The 20,440-nt window shown below is 47.9% G+C and overlaps 1 protein-coding gene across 1 annotated transcript in view; it reads right to left on the reverse strand.

Moving 5' to 3' along the window:
• The window catches only part of CLIP2 (CAP-Gly domain containing linker protein 2), a 70,353-nt gene extending 50,580 nt beyond the window's left edge, over positions 1 to 19,773 (reverse strand). Inside the window, 2 exon segments of the mRNA XM_032707614.1 lie at positions 4,060 to 4,267; positions 19,678 to 19,773. Coding sequence (XP_032563505.1) covers positions 4,060 to 4,171 — 112 coding nt within the window. The 5' untranslated portion in view covers positions 4,172 to 4,267; positions 19,678 to 19,773.
• Between the last annotated feature and the right edge of the window lie 667 nt (positions 19,774 to 20,440).

The following is a 20,440-nucleotide window of genomic DNA, read 5'->3' on the forward strand; positions in this document are numbered from 1 at the left end:
GAGGAGGGATGAGAGATGGACAAGAGGCACTTTACTTTCCACCAAAGAATATGAACAGAGCGCTGGGGAAAAGAGAAAGAAGAAATCAAGCAGCTTTGTCTATTCCAGAGTAAGAATAAAGGAAAGTACCTCTACTTGCCCTTTTGCAGACAAGACTGATCAGCTTATGTGAAGGGAGGAGGATGAAAGTGTGAAGCTTTTCAAAATCCATTTTCATCTAATGGCTCTGACAACTCTCAGGTACAACTGGAGAACAAACACCTTCTTTCAACTCTCAATCTGGAAGATATAACCTCAATTTGGGGTCTTTCTGAGCCAGCCCCAGGCTCCTAGAGACAAGGGACAGCTCAGAGGCAACAGACTGTTCATTGCTGTAGTTTAATTCTGTACTTTGTTAGATTTGTGGTTTTCTTTTGCAACTACACTTTGAGCTTTTGAGATTTCTATCCTCCCCCAAGGTGGCAAATTCACAGAGATCAGTGTTGCAGCTCTGTATTTTGTAACCCAAACATCACTGGTTTTCATCCATCAAGCTGCAGGGCTCAGGTGCTTCACCAAATGCCTAAGAAAGTCCCTTTTGGCTTTTCTGGCAAGAGGCAGGTAAGTGCAGAGGCAACACAGGAGCTTAGGGGGATGTGGGTGTACTGGATTTTTGTGGAGTCAGGAAAACCCTATCAGCCTCCCAGGAAGCACTCTTGGTGCACAGACACAGGGCACAGAGCTCATGCAAACAAAGACAACACAGAGCTCATGGTTTCTGCAGGGCTTCTCAAACACACAGGCTCCTTCATGCAACTTTTAAGACCTCATACAAAATCTAGTACCTTTAGAGGATCTTCCCATCCCAGCAGGCACCCAATACATCACATGAAGGCACTCTCCTGGACAGTGACAGAAGAGGGAAGAAAAAGCCCTTTGCAGTATTCATATTAAACACACAAAAGGAAATTGTGTTCAGCCTCTCCATCTCTGTTATTGTCCCTCTGCCATTAGGGAGGCTCCAGTGCCCTGACACTGGGGACAGCACTTGGTGCACAGTGCAGGACCCAACAGCCCTCAGCTGGCACAGAGGGACCTGCTCTTGGTACAGCTGAGTTACCAGTAGTGCTATGGATTGGCAGCAGAGGGCAGAGGTTGGGGGATGCAGGTTAGTGAGGCAGAAGAGTGAGGATGGGGCAGAGCTCCATCACCCTCCTGTGGCCCAGATCTGATTAATCCCAGGAAAGGTAATGAAATCCAGTCTCCACGGCCATCTATCACCAGATCCTTTGGCTGCAGGCATCCCCACAGTGCCTGCTGTGGTTTCAGTGATGTGGATGCTTGGCTCCTGAACAGAATTAAACCACTTTGACAGAAAACCAGAGTATTTTCTCTTGGAGTTTTTTCCCTGCCAGAGGCTGAATCCCATGACCGTGCTGCAGCCAGGACCCACAGCCAGCACAAATGCTGCTGCTCTCAGAGAGAGGCACCATCAACAGGATTTTGGGATGCAAATTTTGGGATGCTCACCACTTCAGATTAACATTGGAAGGGAGAGGAGAAGGAGGCAGCACAGGGCTGGTCAGGCCTTTGGAGAGATTTGCAGGAGGAAGAGCAGGTACAGGCCAGGCACAGACACAGCAGTACAGAGCAAGAAGATGTCAGAGTTGACACTACAAGCCCAATCGCAGCTATTCACCCAGCCCACTGGGTAAACAGCCCCACTGTGCTCTGTTCTCACCTTCCAGGCAGGAATGGCTCAGTGCTGTGATTGCTCCAGCAGCTCCACAACTCCCAAAACCCTCCTGCACCATCCTGAGAGGCAGAGGAGCAGCAGCAGAGCTGTCGCACAGCACCAACCCACCATCACGAGATCTCACCCCTTCTCCATGCCTGCTTTTCTTCCAGGAAAAAAGCTCACTTAGAACTTCTCAGGCAAGGGTCAGACTCAGTTTGGTGCAGCCTCTGCCCACGTGGGGCTGGTTTTGCTGCACATCTCGGGGTGACAGATGGCTGGAGCTGAACAAGGCACAAAGGAGCGCCAGTGAACAGGCGCCGCATTCAGCCCAAGGGCTGCTCGACCCCACTGCTGACTGACCCTTTCATACCACAACACACACCCCAACTGTGTCTGCTGAGACACCTCTGCAGAGCCTCCAAGGGGAAGGCAGGCCTCAGGTCTTCTCCCCTCATTTTCTAAGTGATAAAGCAACTGAAAGCAGCTCCTCACCACACTGCAATTATAAATCCGGCGCGAAGCACCTTGAGAGATTCACAACCGGCAGATAAACAGAAGTTCAGTAAACTTGAACTTCACTGGAGTTCAAGTTCATTTCTCAATCACAGCTAGTAGAAACAAGGGGAAAATTCAGAAATTCGGGGTCTGAGGAATAACTAAAATACACAGCCAAACCTGTAAAACTTTTCCTTTAGCAGTTTGCACTTCCCTCTAGCAAAGATATAAGGGCACTTCAGTATCTTCAATTTGCATATAAAATTAAGAAATTAGGCTCTATTAAAGCCCATTCAAACACAGCAAAGTGCAATTAAAAATTTTATCTCCACATCTAGGGCCAAGTCCTCAGCTGAGGAAAAGCAGTGTCACTCCACTCCCCACAATGCTGTATCACACCAAAGGACCTGGAATTCAGCCCACGACCTCATGCAGCGACTGGCCCCTCAAACAAGACATTGCAGATGTGCAAAAAACCAAGATAGAGCTGTGGCTTCTACAATACTGTTTAGGGAAAGAATTTACACAGTGGGAAAGATGATACATACACTGCTGGTCACTGAGAGAAAGCTCAGCTGAAGGAATCCATGAGCAAAGCAGAGCCCCTGATGTGTAATGATGCAGCAGAGCCAGTTGGTCAGCAGCAAGTGGGGTCTGTGTGAATAACCTGGGCAGAGGTTGTACCTAAACCACCATCCCACTGTGCCCAAGCAAAAGAGAAACCTCAGAGATGGGGGTTTTTGTTTTGTTTAAATAAACTAACACTTCTGCATTACTCTGACAAGAGATAGCATTGTCTGGTGACCCTCATTTTGCAGCATCATTATCACTGACTAATTTGTCAGATTATAGTAAAAGCAGTTTTGATCAATAATAATAAACATGCTGTCTGACAGGTACAAGGCTTTCCTGATCCTGCTAAATGCTATATATTTTTTGGACTGAAACATATAGCAAAGTAACCAGGCATGTGGGCAGTGGCCTGAATTATTGTGGGACAAGAGGCTGACAGATCTCAAGAAGCAACCAGTGACATTTTCAAATGAAAGTGTAATATACTGAAAGTACAAGCATTGATAGGGTGTACATCATCCTGACGTGCCTCCCCAGAAGGAAGGGGAAAGCCTCTTTTAACAGAGTGAAACAAAAAACACGACTACAAAAATTGCATCTCGAATATTTACTAAATTATATGTAATAAAAAAAACAACCCAGCAGCCAATAAGCCAGAAAAATTAGTCCTAAGCAAAACACACCTCAACTGTTATTGAAGTGTTAATTATACTGCTAATGGCAGTCTGTGTAGCTTATGTATACACTGAATGACAGCAAGGGTGTGTATGTAGGTGGAGGTAAATCATTATTCAAATCCCAGGGCTTTGAATGATTTTGTTTAAACAAAGGCACTAATTTGAGGTAATCAGCACAGGGCAAATCACCTTAAGTGCCTGATTCTTACTCCTACATCATCACAGGCCAGGAGCAATGGCTACAGGACAGTGTTTAAGGTCATGGGTGAGGTTCCCATCTGCCTAATTCCCAGCTCTTCAGTGTCAGTGTCTGTACAGGTACACACATGCAAAGTGAGAGCAAGAGAGCAGGCAGCACCTCTGTCAGCCCTAAACACCAGAGCATCCATCTCTGTCTCTTCCCACCCACTCCACAACCTGCCTGTTTTGTGCATTACCTGTGAGGGAGGACATTTACTCACCCTTTTAGGCTTGTTTTGATGCATCAATCTATGTACAGATTGGGAATTTCACATCCTACTGAAAACTGGCACCACTAGGACTTTAAGCCAGGCAATCACCTGGGTCAGCTGTGCCCCTGCCAGATGGAGCCCTTACCTTCTTTTGAGCCAGTGGTGACCGGAGCTGTGGCGGTCCCTGATGTCCGTCCCACGGGGCTGGAGTGCTTCCCAGCCCTGCCAGGGATTTTAAGTCCACTTGGCTTCAGCATGTTTGCTGTCTCCTGTGTCCCAGTGTCTCAAAGAGCTGTCCTGGTGTCCCTGTTCAGGCTGCTCGCTGGTGGACCTCTTCTTCCATCGTCACACACCTGGGAGAGAAGAGCACAAAGAAACCAGGCAGAGAATGAGTAGGAGAACATGGAACAGGCTCCCAGAAAGCAGTGCCCAGCTCCCTCCTCACAGCCCCAAGAGAGGCAGCATCTTTCATTTCTTGTCCTGTAAAGCAAGGGTGATCATTTCCCTTATCTCCCATCTTCATGTTACATTCTTTTTGTCAGTCTCAGAGTCCTGGGGAGTCCTGGGCCAAAGCTGAAACCTCCCAGAACCATCAAACAAGAATTTAGCTTCAGTATGGCAGCTCAGTGAAGGAAATTGTTGACTGGTTTTAAGTTCTAAAGTCTCAGTTCAGGCATCAGCAAAGCCTCAGAGCCCTGACCAAAGGCTCCACCAACCCTCAGCACCAAACCTTTGGTGCACAGTCCCCAGTTTCACCATCTTCAGGGCAGACTCTCCAAACTGGCAGGGGGAGGAAGGATGAGGCCAATGTCCAAAAATGGGGCTTTCAGCTCCTTCCCATAAGGACTAACCCAAAACCTTGTCACATAAAGAGGACATCTGATCCCATGCATTTACAATAAGACTGCAAAAAAACTTTCTGAAACTTAAGCATGACTACCAACTACTCATTAGTGAAGTCACAACCCTTCCCTATGTCATTCTCTTCCCAGTAGGCAAATGGAATAAAACCTCCAAATTCCTTGCAAGGATATTGCATCAGCAAGCACACAACTTCTCAAGCAAAGTTTTATGAGAAAAGAAAAATAGAGGAAGTGACTAAGTTGCTTAAAAAAAAAAAAAGTCAAAAACATTCCTAATGGATAAAGAAAAACAATCAAAAAATTGAGTCTATCAGCCAAAAGGAAGCTGAGGCTGAGAGACAGCAGTCTGGGATGGGGAGGGAAGAAGGTGGCACCAGAGCAAGCCAGGGACAGCACAGACCTAACGGCAAAGGGAATTGCAAGGAGAGCAAACCAAGGACCAGCCAGAAACTGGGGATACCCACACCTGCTTCCAGGCCAAGGAAGGAGACAGCCTGCTGCAGGCAGCACCCCTGAGAATCAACACAGGAAAGATTTACAGATGCTGCAAGGGGGGAATTGCAATGACAGGACAGGAAGTGATTAAGGCATGAGTAAGGATTTCAATACAGGCTGGGTCAGAGCTAGCCCAGGGCTGGCAGGGCTCCAGGGAGAGCTGCAGGCAGACACAGAGGAGGGAAAACCACAAGGAGAATTCCAAAACCGTATTCCCGAGGGCTCACAAATATCTGAGACACCCAAGTGTTTCAGCAGTAAGAGTCAGTCATCCCACACCGAGTTAGAGAGACAAAGAAAGGAGGGATCAGCAGAGAGGGAGCCTGAATGAAAACCCAAGGGATGGAGCCCTGTCTCTTCCCCATGTCCCCCACAAAGGTGTTCAGCACCTGGGCTGGCCTCAGACACCTGCAGACATTGACGTTACACAGAAGTCAGGCTGGTTATGACAAGAGGGATGCTCAGATCACATCACCAGCAGCAGCAATAACAGACAAGAGCAAGCAGTTCTTGTTAAGGAAGAGAGAAAACAGCCTTCCTGTGACAGAGCCAGCGAGGAGCAGATGCTGCCAGAGCTGGACAGGAGGCTGCAGCTTCCAGCTCTGCTTAGCATAAAATAGGGAGACAAGGAACTGAATCTGGAGGTGAGAAACATTAATCAGCTGGGTTCCTCCTATCTGTCAAGGCATCAGGTATGACATCTCCCACCCACTCCATCTCATACAACACATTTTGCCCAGGGCTGGCTTTGATTTTACAGAGCAACTTGATTTGCAGCACTTCTGCTGGCAGGGGTTGTGCTCTACCAAGAGCTCTCGCCCCATCCTCCTCACCTTCAACATGAAGGTTTGCCCTCTTCACAATATGCCCTTCCTTACTCCTGGATTTACTCATCTCATCAGCTGGTCCCACCTTCTGGTTACAAGGTTTGATGCTGCACTCGGGATTAAGTAACCTGGGGATGCTGGTGCTTCCAGATGGCTGGTTGGATCCACATGCAGGAATGAGGGTGGGAGGGTAAAAAGACACAGGGAAAACGTAAAACAGTAGTTGAGAAGAATTTAAACAGGGAAGGATGTCAGAATAAAAAGATTTTTACAGTTTTTCAGGCTGCTATTAGAGGGAGTCTCTGAATTCTTAACTTTGCAGCCAGAACCACAAACTTTAGGGAGCACTGAATTTAGTGTGTTCCTTCCTTGATTTTGCTGCCCATCTATGAGGAGACAGGAAACTTCAGTTCATTTTCCCTCCACTACTCATTATCCCCTGAAGATCAGCTGCCCACACCAGTCACAGGATATTGTGATATTCTGCTTCTTCTCAGGACAAATGGATATTTTTATGCAGGGGGAGAGAGACAAGAGGAAGTGCATTCCCACTGCATAAAGATTTCTGCCAGAAACCTTAACATAAACAGATTTGCTTTCAACACAGTAATGAACAATTGAACTCCACAGGCTGCTAATTATGCTCCCCTCAGAACAGACAGCTGCTTTTAACCTGAAATACGACCACCACAACCAGTTCATGGCCACACTCACTGGGGTCACACACAACAGATTCAAAAACTCCTCAAGAACCACCAGGCGTCACAGCAGATCCCCTGCCCAGCTGTGCCCAGCACATGTCAGCTCACAGGGCAGCCTGGCAGGGGCAAACTCACCCTCCTAAAGTGTCATTGTCACCTCCACGAGCTGCAGAGTGACCAGAGCAAGGAGTCAGGGATGGCTGACTTAACACACGCCTGCACACTCATCATCACACAGGGAAATGAGGATGAACTTCAGTGAATTTTACTCTAAGTGCAATTTGTCAGGAAGACACAGATTCAAAACATCCCAGACGCTCATTTTTAAGAAATCTATGCCTGCTGCTAGGGACAGATACTCCTCCTCTGTCACTAGTTTCTCCCCCACTTCAACACAAAAACACTTGAGCAGGTTTTTAGGAAGCTCTGAATGCTGAGCACGGAGCTCTTCCAAATGACACCATCAGGTCATCTTCACCACCCAGAGCAACACTGCCTGAGCCATCCAAGTCCTACATTAGCTCCCGACCGAGTGATGCAACTTCTGTGCTGCAGAAATATCCCTGGCCTGGGACAGAGGCCAGCATCTCCACAGGGCACTGCCCTGCTCCATTAGAGATGACAACGTGCCCTGAGCTCCCGTACCGAGCCCTCGGCTTCCCAACAGGCTCTATTAGCAGAGCCCTTCTGAAAAAAAAAAAATAATAAATAAATCTGTTTCCAGCCCTTCTGGAAGAAAAAAAAAAAATCTGCTTCCAGCCCTTCTGGAAAAAAAAAAAAAAAAAATCTGTTTCCAGCAGTAGAGGTGAATGCAGGCAAATCTGTGGTGTAAGAAACACATGAGCCATTTCTCTTTCCCGCTCCCCACATCACCTGCACAAGCTGAAAGCTTTGCCTTCCCATGGAACTTCAAGGAAATGTGACTTTCTCCAGACACACTGTAAAGAAAACCCCGTCTGCTCCTGTGGATGCTCTGGGGCCACCAGCTCTGCTTGTTTTGTTTTTCTTCCTTTTCCAAGATAACACAGATGACAAGGATTTTCTAGATCTCCGCTGGATTCTCCCCGCAGTCTTTTCATACTGGGATGAATGGTTCTGTCTGTTCCCACAACCAAGAAAAGCATCCCAGGAATGCACAATATGAAAGTCTGCTTCAAATGACCAAAATATTCTGTTCGCCATCTTTCCATCAGAAAAGGGAACAGCTAAATCTGAGTCACCTGGGCTCAGATTCAAAAAGGGGAACAGTTCTTAACTAAGCACAGATGTACAGCCAAAAAACACCTTTTACCAGGAGCAATATATCTGGATATTCCTGGCCAGCATCATGGATAATTGCATTAGAGCAGCACACATAAAAACTGAGAAACAACTGGAGGTGCTTAGAGTCAATTATTTCATAAATGTGATAGAGAAATAATACAAACCAGGGGTTGGAAGGAGAAGCCTTTGTCAGTCTTGGCAATATTCTTTATCTGCAAGTTGCTCTGCTTCATCCATCCCTCCTACCCTCAACGAGGCACACAAATATTTGCTTGCCATGTGGAAAACATCCCATTCAAGATGGGCACAAGCAAGAGAGCAGACTCCCAGACCCAGCACGCTCCCCAGAGCAAAGCCCCCGTGGGTCTACACAAAATAAGGATCTGTTCACCCCCCACATACTGAGTGCAACAACTGCAAGACACAGGAACAGGTTTCCAGACACCAGATTGAGTTGGCCTGAATCCCATCCTGTGCCTGGTGCTTCCTTCTGGCTGGATCTCCATGTAAGAAGTGTTTACCCAACCCGACATCCCCGGCAAGGCACAGGGATTTCACTCTGAAAGCAGACCCAAGTGGAATTCCAACCAGCTGTATCTGAATGCTGCTGTAACAGTTGGGTCTGCACAGTAGTTTGTGGGGAAGGGAGTCCTTAGTTCTTAAATATACAGCAAAAAAAGCGAGTACCAAAATTTAGGTTTCTAATTTTCTAAATCTGGAAATCCACATGTAAGGAATTAAATCTGAAGTTTTCAGTCAGCACTAGAAAGGTTCTAGGACAGAGCCCATTAAAAAAAGGTAAAGAACAGTATTTAATTATCAGACTGAAGGAAATCAAGGTTATCACTTTGTCCAAAAGGTTAATGACAAACAAAAACACTGCAGAGAACCAGTAAACACTTTTTTTTTTTAAACAATCTGGACTGATGCAAATAATCAATGACTTCAAAGACAATTATTTGGATAGGGAAAGGTTTGCACAATAAAGTATTTCTGGTTTTCCCTATTCCCACCTAAGATAACCTTTTGAGAAGCAATTGCTTGTGCCATTATTTAAAACACTATTCCACCTTTACTTATGTTCATGCTACAAATGAGGAACACCAGGGTTTGCAATGCAGCCCATGGCAGCACATCTGCAAGCAGAGTTTCAGCCTTTTTCAGGGCTATCATAAGATATGGTTGAGTCTCTGACTAATGCAAGAGTCTCTGGGCAAAGACACAGCTTGGAAAGAGCAGGAATTCTGTGTGCAGCTGCTCTGTCAGTGCAACAACAGCAACTCCACATGGAGCAATGCAAAGTGCATTTTACACCTGCAAGGCACATCCTCACCCTCCACAGGGAAGAGGAACAACCCCTTGTGCTGCCACACAGTGTCCAGCAGCACTTTGGTTTTGACACACCCTTTGCATGCCTGCTCAGGAGAGTGAGACACAACAGCAGGAGTTCAATTCCCTACCCGTGTTCTGACGGTATTTCAGAAAGTACAGAGCCTCCAAGAGGCTTCTGGGTTTGGTCCCCTGACCTCTGTTACTCAAGGACCTCTGGGACTCTGGACAGGAGAGAACAACCCCTGCTCCCTCTCCGAAAACCCTTCAGCATCAGGCACTGTAAATGTTGAAAGCACTATCTGAAGCTCAACACCTCCCTGGAAACAAACTGCTGGAGAAGAATCTGGTCCACAGATCGCTGGAGGAGCTCTGCACTCACCTCAATAAGCACAGAGAATAAAGGCAAAAAGCTTCCAGTGCCAACTCTGGTAGTCCTTTATTAGGCCTTACATAATAAAACCTCTCCTGGCCTAAAGATACCGATCTCCTTTTTTAGAAAAAGTTACGTAAAGTTATTTCATTTCTTGTTTCTGAGCATTTGGTTGCAACCACTCCATATTTCCAAGCTTTTCTGCACCCTCTCCATACCCACGGACGTGAGATTTTCAGGCTGTAAAGCCTCATCTCCTGGAGTTGATACATCACTGCCAAGAGCTCCATGCCAGGGGCAAGGGCAGGTGAAGATCTGATGCCCCAGGACCAACCACTGGCCACGCTCTGCAGACTCGTTAGGGATTTTAAGAACAGAGTTTTGCTTTGAAATCCAAATCCAAAGGCCAGACTCGAAACCCTCAATCTTGTGTGAAAGGGACAGGAAATGAATCCGATCAGAGACAGGATCTGATAACGCCAAACTACAGCTTTGCTAATAGAGACAGAGATTGTGCTGAGCAGAAAAGGCAATTTTATCTGTTAATTCCTTAAGATGCTCCATCTGATCCACACTAATTGTGCCATTGCCTTCTCACTTCTCTGATTAGTTCCTCCTTCCCACAAGCCACCAGAAACCCATTTCTGAGGCACGTGGCAGATTAGGAGTAAATCCTTGCACTTAATTGAAGTATAGAGGAAATAAGAGACGCTCATTTTTAATTAAGGTCAGACTCCTCTCCCAAGAAAACCTTTCCTTCTCCCATAGAGGGAATGAAAGAAAGGAGCATACTGCCTTCAGCTACACACAGGGAAAACCAGGGAATTCTGATACCCTCTGTCAGCCATCAGGCTTTTTCTCTCTCTTGCAGTTGGACTCACACAGGTTTTCAGCCCTAAAGCTCTGGTTTTACTACATAGGTTCCCTAACAAGTATGACAGGTTGTTAACCTCTAAAAAAGCCTGTGTTTAGTCTTCTTTCTCACTCAAATTTTGTAGTAATTAGCACAAAAGGCCAAGGGAAAGCCTAGAGGCCTTTTATTTAAAATCTCAGGTATTTCCTAAACCAGTTCTAACCTCTATAATCCTGTGATTTACTTCTAAAGCAAGGGCTTTTGAGTGAAGAATGTGCAAAACCATCATACTGCACTCTAAAAACCACAATGCAAATCCTGAGGCAAAGTGGGTGGAAAAAACTCAAAGTGCATTCAAGGAAATCATCACAGAAACCGGGGAGTAATTATGGGCTTGCTGATGAGTTCGTGCTCCCCATGCTGGCAAAATGCCTGCTGAAGGCTGACAGAGTAGACAGCAACAATTCTGCACTCATTGCAGAAAAAAAAAAAAAATATCTCTAATTTGTGGGAAAAAATCCTGGAGATGAGTTTCTGGTCCCTGGAGTTAAGCCCTGGGGGGCAGGGGACAGTGTCCCCGCAGAGATATATAGAGGCATGACACCAAAACTGCAGGCTCACATGGAAAGGGAACAGAATGTACACAGAGGTTTCACAGCTGCTGTCCTCCAGGTCAATTCACACTTGATTCAGTGGCCACTCAACTCTATAATTCACGGAGCTTTGATAAAATCCAAGTTTCCTAATCACAGAAAGTCTTGTTTGTCAAAAACAGCATCTGGGAGAGATACATGAGGAGAGCAGGCAGAGTGCAGGAAACACAGTGATACATGACAAACATATTCCATTATAATAGGTTGGTATTTCACTACTGGAGAAACAATTTCTTTAATTAAATATGAGCTGTACAACAACCCAGCCATGCTACACACGCTGTGCAGAGCTGCAGAAGGATCTGTGCTTTTGGAATTTCCCAGCTTTTCACTGCTTGATTTAGTGTAGCACTAAAATTCACCCTGTCACTTAACCTGTTATTCCCTGGAGCTCAGGTTAACATCCAGATTTTGATTCGTGCACTTCTATAACCTAACCTCTGCCCTGGAGTTTGGTTATGACAAAACCCAAAAAGAGCCAGGTCTCTTCTGTCCTGATTTTTCCCCCCCTTTTTTACAACCTGCACCTGCAATGAAGACTTCTCTACAGGCCAGCCTTGGTTGTGGACTGTAACTGAAAGGCTGGAGCAATAAAGAGCTGAAAATAGGAAAGAACTGGTCTTGAGAGTTTCTTCTCTTTCCATACACATTTAATTTTTTTTAAACTAGGAACTTTGCTTTCCTTTTCAGTGTTATGGCAGCCTGTCTGGTGGCAGTGCAGTTGTACAGCTTTAAACGTGCAGATGATTTGGCTAAAAGCAAAGAAAACAGGAGTAGAACACAACACATTTCTGGTGTAATAGAATACACCTCAGGACACACTGGGCTTGCCCCTGAAGCCCTCACTGCACTCCATTAATGCTGCCCAGTGTCTGCACACAGCCCCAAGTGCACCAGGAAAAGGTACCACGTTAATGCAATCCCAGCAGGAAGCAGAGAGAAGCTTTGCTGTGACCCACTGGCACTGCAGGTGTAACATCCAGCACAGGAACCCCCTCAGAACCACCCCAATGCAAACAGTGTCACACCAGGGGAACACTGACCCTGCCTCTCCACAAGCTCCTGAAGCTTCAGGCAGGGATGCAGGGTAGGAATCCCAACCCTGCCCCTGCTGCAGCCCCTTGCCATTAGTTGTGAAATCACCACACAAGAGGTTTCATTCCTGCAGCTCAGCAGAGCTCTACTGCCCGGGAACACCCCACCACTTGCCAGTCCAGATTTATCCAAGCCAACCTTCTGCCCATGTACCCACTCTGCCCTTTGCACAACTCTGACACCCTCCCATTGTGCCCAACCCCCAGGAGACAGCTCTGCCCTTTCTCTGCCCTCACTGTGCCATTCTGAACAAGCAGTGCTCTCCTGAGATACAAGACTCACCATTTCCTGGGTCCTCTCAGCTGACCTTCTCTAAACCTCCATCACTTGAACTTAGTTCATTTTAGACATGGGCAACCCAAAATTCATACTGCATCCCCACGTGATGCCTCACCAAGCCTGGAAAAAGCTCTATTCCAAACACAATGAGCTAATTTCACCTTATTCCTTCAAACAAAGCAACTGTTCCAAAAGTTTAAAGAATAACTAACCCACCTTCACACTCTGGCTGCTAAGATACAACAGGAGGGAAGCTAAAAAGGAAATACAGCATCACAGAACCAGCTGGGTTGGAAGGGACCTTTAAAGGTCATCTAATCCAACCTCTGATCATTTCACAGTTGAGATACAGCACTGACAGCCAGGACTCCTGTTTCCTTCTTCCACAGTGGTCATGAATCTCCTTGCCACAAAAAGAGGGATGATGACAGTACCAATCTGTGAACAGAGGGGTGGCACACCAGGAGGTCACACCACTGGTCCCCACAGAAAGATCTGAGGTCACCAAACCCAAGATGCTACAGAGGAGCAAACCCACCCTCCCTCCAGACCAGCAAGGCTCTGGGTAAACCCCCCACAAACATCCACTGCTTCCTGCTGCTACACTGGCAGCAGCAGAGCAGTGCTGGATGGGGTTGTTCCCTGGAGCACCCTCCTCCTCCTCCCTGCTGATTCACCAGCCTGCACTGAGCCTCTGACATAAGCAGCAACCTCTGGGCTACCTCAGCCTCTCTACAAACACTGCCACCTCCCCAGACCTCACTCACACTGGCACATCCACACAGCCAGTGTGTGTTAACCATGGAGTTTCCTAATTTACCACCTACAACTCTACCTGTAGCCAGGAGTTTGGATAGCTCACAAACCTTACAGTACAAGAAGGAACACGCCTCCTAATCAAATCACATCCCTACCAGTGACCAAAATCATGATAATTTTGGCAAGTTATATCAAGCTGGATTTTATCTGTCAACAGTGTTACGTTATCCCCTCCTGCCTCATGCTTTTTCCCACAACTCACACTCTGCCTTGCAGGAGCCAACATTAACTTTGGATTGCACCACAAGGAGAGAGGCAAGATCCCAGCTCAAAGCCTCTGGGCACTAAAGCCACAGCAGCGCCACAGGATGGCTCCCTGCTGTGTTACACCAGAGGTTGGGGATTGCAGTTCATAGAGAGCAAGAAAACAAAACCCCATCCTGCACAATCAGATTGCACAGCAAGTGTGGAGACAGGACATGCCCACTCCAGCACGACCTGTTGGGCTGGCAGGAGCAGGAGAGGCTGTCACACCTGGGCCAGGTTGTCCATCCCAGCCTCCTCCCACAGCAGCACAGACCCTGCAAGAGCTGCTCCACAGCCTGGCTTCAATCAGCATCCCTGTCCACACAGTGCCACGCCCTTGGGAAGCACAGGCAGAGCAGGGTGTGATGTATGGATGCCAGCAGCCAAAAGGAAAGGGTCTGGAGAGATGGATCAGTGCTAAAACCCAGCATTTAACCTGTCATATCTCTGGAGATGAGTGATGCTGATGGGTGAACCCAGGCTGCAAGCAGGTAGGCAGGACAGATGGATCAGTCAGCCCACCACACTCCTGGAGCACCACAGCACTGCACAGAGTCCCCACATGTCCCTGGCTGCTCCTTCACTTCTCACAGAAACAGGCTGCTTCTATACCACTAATGCAGGCAAAACCACAATCAGCATTTTGTAAGAGATCAAGATATAACCTCATCTAGCAGGATTACAGGCAGCAGCCCGAGTACATCACTGGCACAACATCTCTAACACAAACTGGACCTGTTTCAACCGTAAAAAGGAGAAGCAAAAACCAAGTTGTCACTTCTAACTCTGACAATCAATACTGCTGGCACCCTAAGGCAGAGTATAGCATAGCACTCCATAAACCTGAACCATGTGAGCATCCAAAAAGCACCATTTGACTTTGACATTTCCATGTCAGCATGCTGGAAGGGCTCTGACACCTTCCCAGCATTTAGCCAATGTGCTCTGGGGGGATTCAGAGATAAAAAGGTGAAAGATGCTTGCAGATGCTTCAGAGACATCAAGATTAAGCTTGCAGGAGGCATTGCTATTGCCAGTTTCGTTTACTAGAAATATCTATAAATATACAAATACATACAAACAAAGTTTTACTATAGATGAGATTTAGCAAGCTCAAAAAGCTCCTTCATAGACCCCAGTAAAAGCCTACATAAACAGAGACATAAAAGATGAACAGTGAAAGGCAAAACATCCTCTTCCTCTGCCTCAGCAGCACATTTCACACAAGCCTGCCTTTCCATGCCATGTTGTCCATCACTAAATCTCCATTAGGGATGGCTGGTGGATTGGTCATCAGCTAAACATGCCAAACTTACCAGCTGGGAAACAAAAGTCCAGAGAAAAAAAAAAAGGAAAAAGGCACTTATTCAAGGTTGCAGAGTGACCTGCTCCAGTTTGCATAGTAAGGATTTCAGTTATAAAACAAATAGCTAAATGCTAAATATAGCCAAGGAGGAGGCTTTAATCACCAGGGCAGGCTTCATGCTGACAGGAGCCACTGAGGTAGCACAGCACACGATGTTTGACAGCCAAATATGAGGCTAAAAAGCCCATTAAACACATAAGTGGAGAGGCCTCTTTTTCTAGGGAGGTTTGTTCCCCAGCCAGGACAGTCCCTGCACCCGGGGGAGGCACTTGCAGGTCATGAGTGGGAGTGTTTGCAAGGGATGGGAAAGTGCTGTTTGTTTCAACAGGCAGCTGCTTTTTGTGCCTGTCAGGACCACTGAAAAGTTTCCAGCACTAATTAGAGGCCACAGAAGTTTTCAGAGCATGATGCAACAGATAAAGAGGGGAGGAATATGCCAAAGGAAGAAAAAGAACAGACCAGCCAGAGGAAGCCTTTGTCAGTCACTATGCCAGAAGCTGGTGCCTCAGGCTGGGAGCCTCCTCTGCCCCTCTGGAGGATGTGCTGCAAAAGAAATTGCGCTGGTTTTTTTGTCAGTGAAACACCTTTGTGCTTGTCCTTTGTACAGAAACAGGCAGAGACACAAAGTGACAATGACAGAGACAAAACAAAGGGGAAGACACACAGTACAGCAAGGGTTCAAACTGAGCCAGACTGCCCAGAGTGGCTGCAGAAAATCCCTCATCACTTCATTGTGCTTTAAAAAATAGATAAAAATCTTCAAACCTCTGTCTTGAATGACAGAGATGAACACAGACCTAACCAGGAACAGACAGATGGATCAGATGATTTCTTGAAGTTTCTGTGAAGCCCTTCCAGCATAACCAATGTCCATCCACAGGTTCTTTACTAGTTATTCACTAAAATAAAATAGAATTAATTTGGACCAATAGCTCTGGCACAAGCAATGTAATTTTATTTGCAACAACTTTTTAAAGGAAGAGCATGTGAAAGCACAGGAGGGGGATTTAAAAGCTCCAAAACGGGACTTAAAAGTTCCAAGATCCACATATCCAATATCCCCAGAGCATTTCATTCACAAGCCTCAAAGGAGGTCAGAGCTGCAACACCTGTTTTGTACCTGGAGAAAAAAGATACAGAGAAGGAAAAAATTTTTCCCAAGATTATTGAAAAAACAGTGGCAGAGATGGCACCGTTCTGTCCCTGAATATCCAACCCACCAAAGGCCAGGGAAGGGCCTTCTGAAGTGTTTACTTTATAGATACAGAGTATAAATATCTTCCAAAATAATCATTTGGCTTTCCCAGGCACACACAGAGTTATCAAGGGAGTCAACAGCACAGTTTAGAACATCAACTCTCAAAATAAACCAAACAAAGTTCAGATTCCCTTTGTGCTTCAGCAGACAGGGATGGGGAGATGGAGACTTCGTGGCTGGCTCAGAACCCACAACATGGAATTTCACCAGTCTGTGCCACGTATCTCTACAACTATGCAGGTGAGTAAACATTAGCTCAATAAAAAGAAATCACTGAAAGGAAACTACAGCTTAATTTCAGTGCCGATTCAAGTCAACATCATGCTTTATTCCATCCTTCTGAAGTAAAAAAATGGAAACTGTGACAGCAAAACACAAAGCTTGGTTGTCTTTCTTCACACATCTTTGCTTATGCTCCATCTGAATCAAGCATGGCTGTTCTATAGACACAGTTTCACTCATTTAGAATGGAGTAATAAAAATTGTACCACTGCACAGGAATGGTTTCAAAAAAAATCTGATGCAGAAATATTGTGGGTTTGTTATGGGTTTTATTTAAAGGAGGTTTCAACGGGATTTTTCCTTTTTTCAGGAACAGCAGAAAGTATCAGTTTAAGGTGCCAGACTCAGTCACATGCAGTGAAGTAATTTTTCCACAGCAAGAGCTGCAGCACAATCACATAAGAGTAAGAAATTAAATTCAGCTATGAGGAAAGTGAATTTGCTTCATCCTGTTTAGCATCAGAAAGTACAAGAGACAAACACAGCACACAGGGTGCTCTCAGCAGGGCAGGAGAAAGGCTCGAGATCATGGTGGTACTGCAGAAAGACTTGGTACAGTGATGCTCTGAGAGTTCTGTGTGTCTGACAGTGTCAGCCACGGAGACAAGAAGGACAGACACAGGGAGAAGGCAGGATTAGAGCAGGACTCTGGAAGAACAAGCCCAATTCCTTTCTCTAATCTGGGCTTCTGAAGTGACCTTGGAAAGTCCAGCTTTATTCAGCAACTTAATGTGGTTGTTTTAGAAAACTGATCAGTAAAACAAAGCCCAAAGCTTGCTGGGGGCAGACATCATCAGTGCTATCAACCAAGGTGCTCTCCCTGCCTAACAAGACCTGAATTCTACCATAAATTTCACAAGAACAGTGATAAAAGAACAACAGCCAGACACTGCAGACTGTTCAACTCAGCAATAGAGCAGCAGAAAAAAAAATGCTTTCTGACTCCACGTCAGTGACTTTCTGGGTGATTCTTATGCTCAGACTTCTTAGGAGGTGGAGGGAAAAACAGGTCACAAGGTAACTGTAAAAGATATTTATGAAAAAACAGATCTCTCTATAAATAACAATAGATATCCCTATACATGAGTGCACATCAGAGTCTAATGTAGGTTAGCAACAAGTCAGTCAGGTCTGGCTACCCAGACCTGGGCCTTCCCAGAGCTTTAATAGTATCCAAACCTTGCCATGCACTGTGTGCACTCTGCAAAGTGGTAGCAACACCACATACCTGGGGGATGGAACTTGCTTTATACATTGTCTCTTGTCCTCACCAGAATTAAGACATCCCTCTCCAAAATGAAAAAGAAAAAAAACACCACACATTAATTTTCCCGAGTTTCATGGATAGGGGTAGCATTTGGATAAATAAAACCAACAACCTCAATCAGGAGGTGGAATCTCTGCCCTGACCTATTTTAACCCACCAGTAACACCAAAACTGGCATGTGTTGGCACCTGAAAACCCCCCTTTTGAGTTCTTCAGCTTTTCTTTTGCCAGAGCAAAAGCACAAATGGGGAGAAAGAAACACCAGGAACTGCTACTTGCTGAAGTAAACTGTGGCAACCTCCAAGGCTAGAGGGGCACATACCAACCCTTGGCCTCAGCAGATAATCCCACATCCATACCCATCCTAAGAGCATCTCCTGGAACACACAGGTTTTCCCCCAGTTGAAGGCAGCCCCACACGTGTTGCTGAGATGACAGACGGGCTCCAGCACAGCTTCTCCCTGCCATGGCTGGTGCTGTTTCTGCTTGTGCCGTGTCTCAGAGCTGAGCCTTTGAAGTCCTGTACTCCCAGGGATTTCTGGCAGGCAGTGACAAGTTTCTTGAGAGCACAGCTGTTTGATGCAGTTCCCCCTCCTTCCTAATCCCTGGCAGGCTGTAACAGCAGGCAGGTAATTTCTTAAAATGCCAAATCTCGGACCCAACTTTAAGATCAGGCAGCTGCACCACGTTTAAAGCATCACCACCCCAGCAAGGACGGATCTGTGCTGGTTAGAGGGGCTCTCTTGGAGCACCACTGGGGAGAGGAATGCTGCTAGCAGGCAGCTGGGCAGAGGCTAAAACCAGCAAGCTTGGCCAGGCACCCCAAACATATCTCTGTTCACACACAGACCAATTCTCGAGTTGCAAGTCACCCTCGAGGAAACACTTCCAGCCAAGCAGTAAAGGATGGGCTGGTGAAACTTGACATCCATTCCAGCACGATGAGTTTCTGAGACAAGGTTTCCAGGCCTGTGAGACTGATGCTCAACAGAGCAGCAAATAACACTCGGTGCTGACACAGTGCTTTGTCTCCCAGCACTTTGGAAACGTCGCTGCAGCCTGCCTGGATTCCGTGCAGATAACAACTTGTGCCTCTGCCTGCATCCCTGGATGCTGCCCCAAACAGACCCTTTGCTGTTTTGTGTCGGGAGATGCGAGGGGCAGACCCCTGCTCCCTCTGCTCACAACCTGAGCGCTGTGCCAACGCCAGCAGCCCGACCTGGGCCTTCCTCGGAAGCGCATCTCCTTGCAAGAGACAAAACCCCACCTCAGATCCTGCAGGATGTAGTTAATGTCGATACCTCGATCGCTAGATAGGAAAAACCCAGCGAGGACACCGAGCCCAGCACGCAGCCCAGCTTCCCACAGACAAAAGGCAATTCTCCTCCCGTTTCAGACCCAGAACTCGCTCGGCACCGAGCCTCGGATGCTGACACCCACTCTCACCTCCATCTTCGCGGCATCAGGCCGCTCCCCCCGCGCCGTGACCCCGCGGGAGAGCCGGGCGCCCACCCCGCGCCCTGCTTTGGGGGAGTGGGTGGGGGGGTGCGCACCCCCCGAGCCCCTCCCGCCGCCGGTGGGTGCCGGTGCTGCCCGGCCGGGGATGCAGCCGGGATGCCGGCCCGCTGAGGATGCTCCGTGCCTTTCCCACCCCAAGGACAATGCGTGCGGCGGCCGAGCCTCCCATCGGTACCGAGCGGCGCATCCCCCGCGCTCCTCCCGCACCCTCTCCAATCATCCCCCCTTTGTTGCGGGCTCGCCGGGCGCTCCCGCCCCTCCCGCCGTCCCCCTTACCCTGGGGCTGCCCGCCGGAGCGGGGCGGGGGGGCTCGGTGCCACGGCGCGATGCAGCCCCGGCGGCCGCCCTGCCACTCCCTGCGCGGCAGCGGCGGGGCCGAGCCGGGAGGAGGGAGCGGGGAGCCGGGAGGAGGGAGCTGGGCGGCGGCTCGGAGCGGCGGGGCCGGGGGAGGATGCGGGGCCGGGGGAGGATGCGGGGCCGGCACCGCCGCTCCCTCCCTCCGTCCGTCCCTCCCGGCGCACGGCCGGGCCCGCGCGAACAAAGGGGCCGGTCCGGGGCCGCCCCGCGCCGAAATCCTCCTGGTTGCCGAGCCCCGGCGCCGCCCGGAACCGGGTGGGAGGGTGGAAAGGCGGCGCGGAGGCTCCTCCTGCCTTAAAACCCCAAATAATAACCATAAGTTCACCTTTCGCTCGCTGCGGCCGCGGCGCTGGGAATGAGGAGCGCTCCAAGCACACCTGAATTTAGGGTGGTAGCGGGTTTGATTGATGGAAGAGGGGCAGGAGGAGCTGGCGGTGCTTCCTGGAAAAAAAAAAAAAGGAGAGAGCCCTAATTACCGGGATTTATTGGGGAATGCAGCAAAGAGAAAGCACCTGCAGCCTCGGAAACTCGTTCATTCAAAGCCAGGAAGGGCGGGGAGAGGTGATAATCATGACTTGGCCCCTATCACCTCCTGATGTTTCCCAGAGCCGTGCCTGGGCTGATATTGCATGGAGATAAAGTGGAGCAGGGCCACAGAACCGTTCAGGTTGGAAAAGCCCTC

Source organism: Chiroxiphia lanceolata, chromosome 20 (assembly GCF_009829145.1).
Source record: "Chiroxiphia lanceolata isolate bChiLan1 chromosome 20, bChiLan1.pri, whole genome shotgun sequence".
Lineage (NCBI taxonomy): Eukaryota > Metazoa > Chordata > Aves > Passeriformes > Pipridae > Chiroxiphia > Chiroxiphia lanceolata.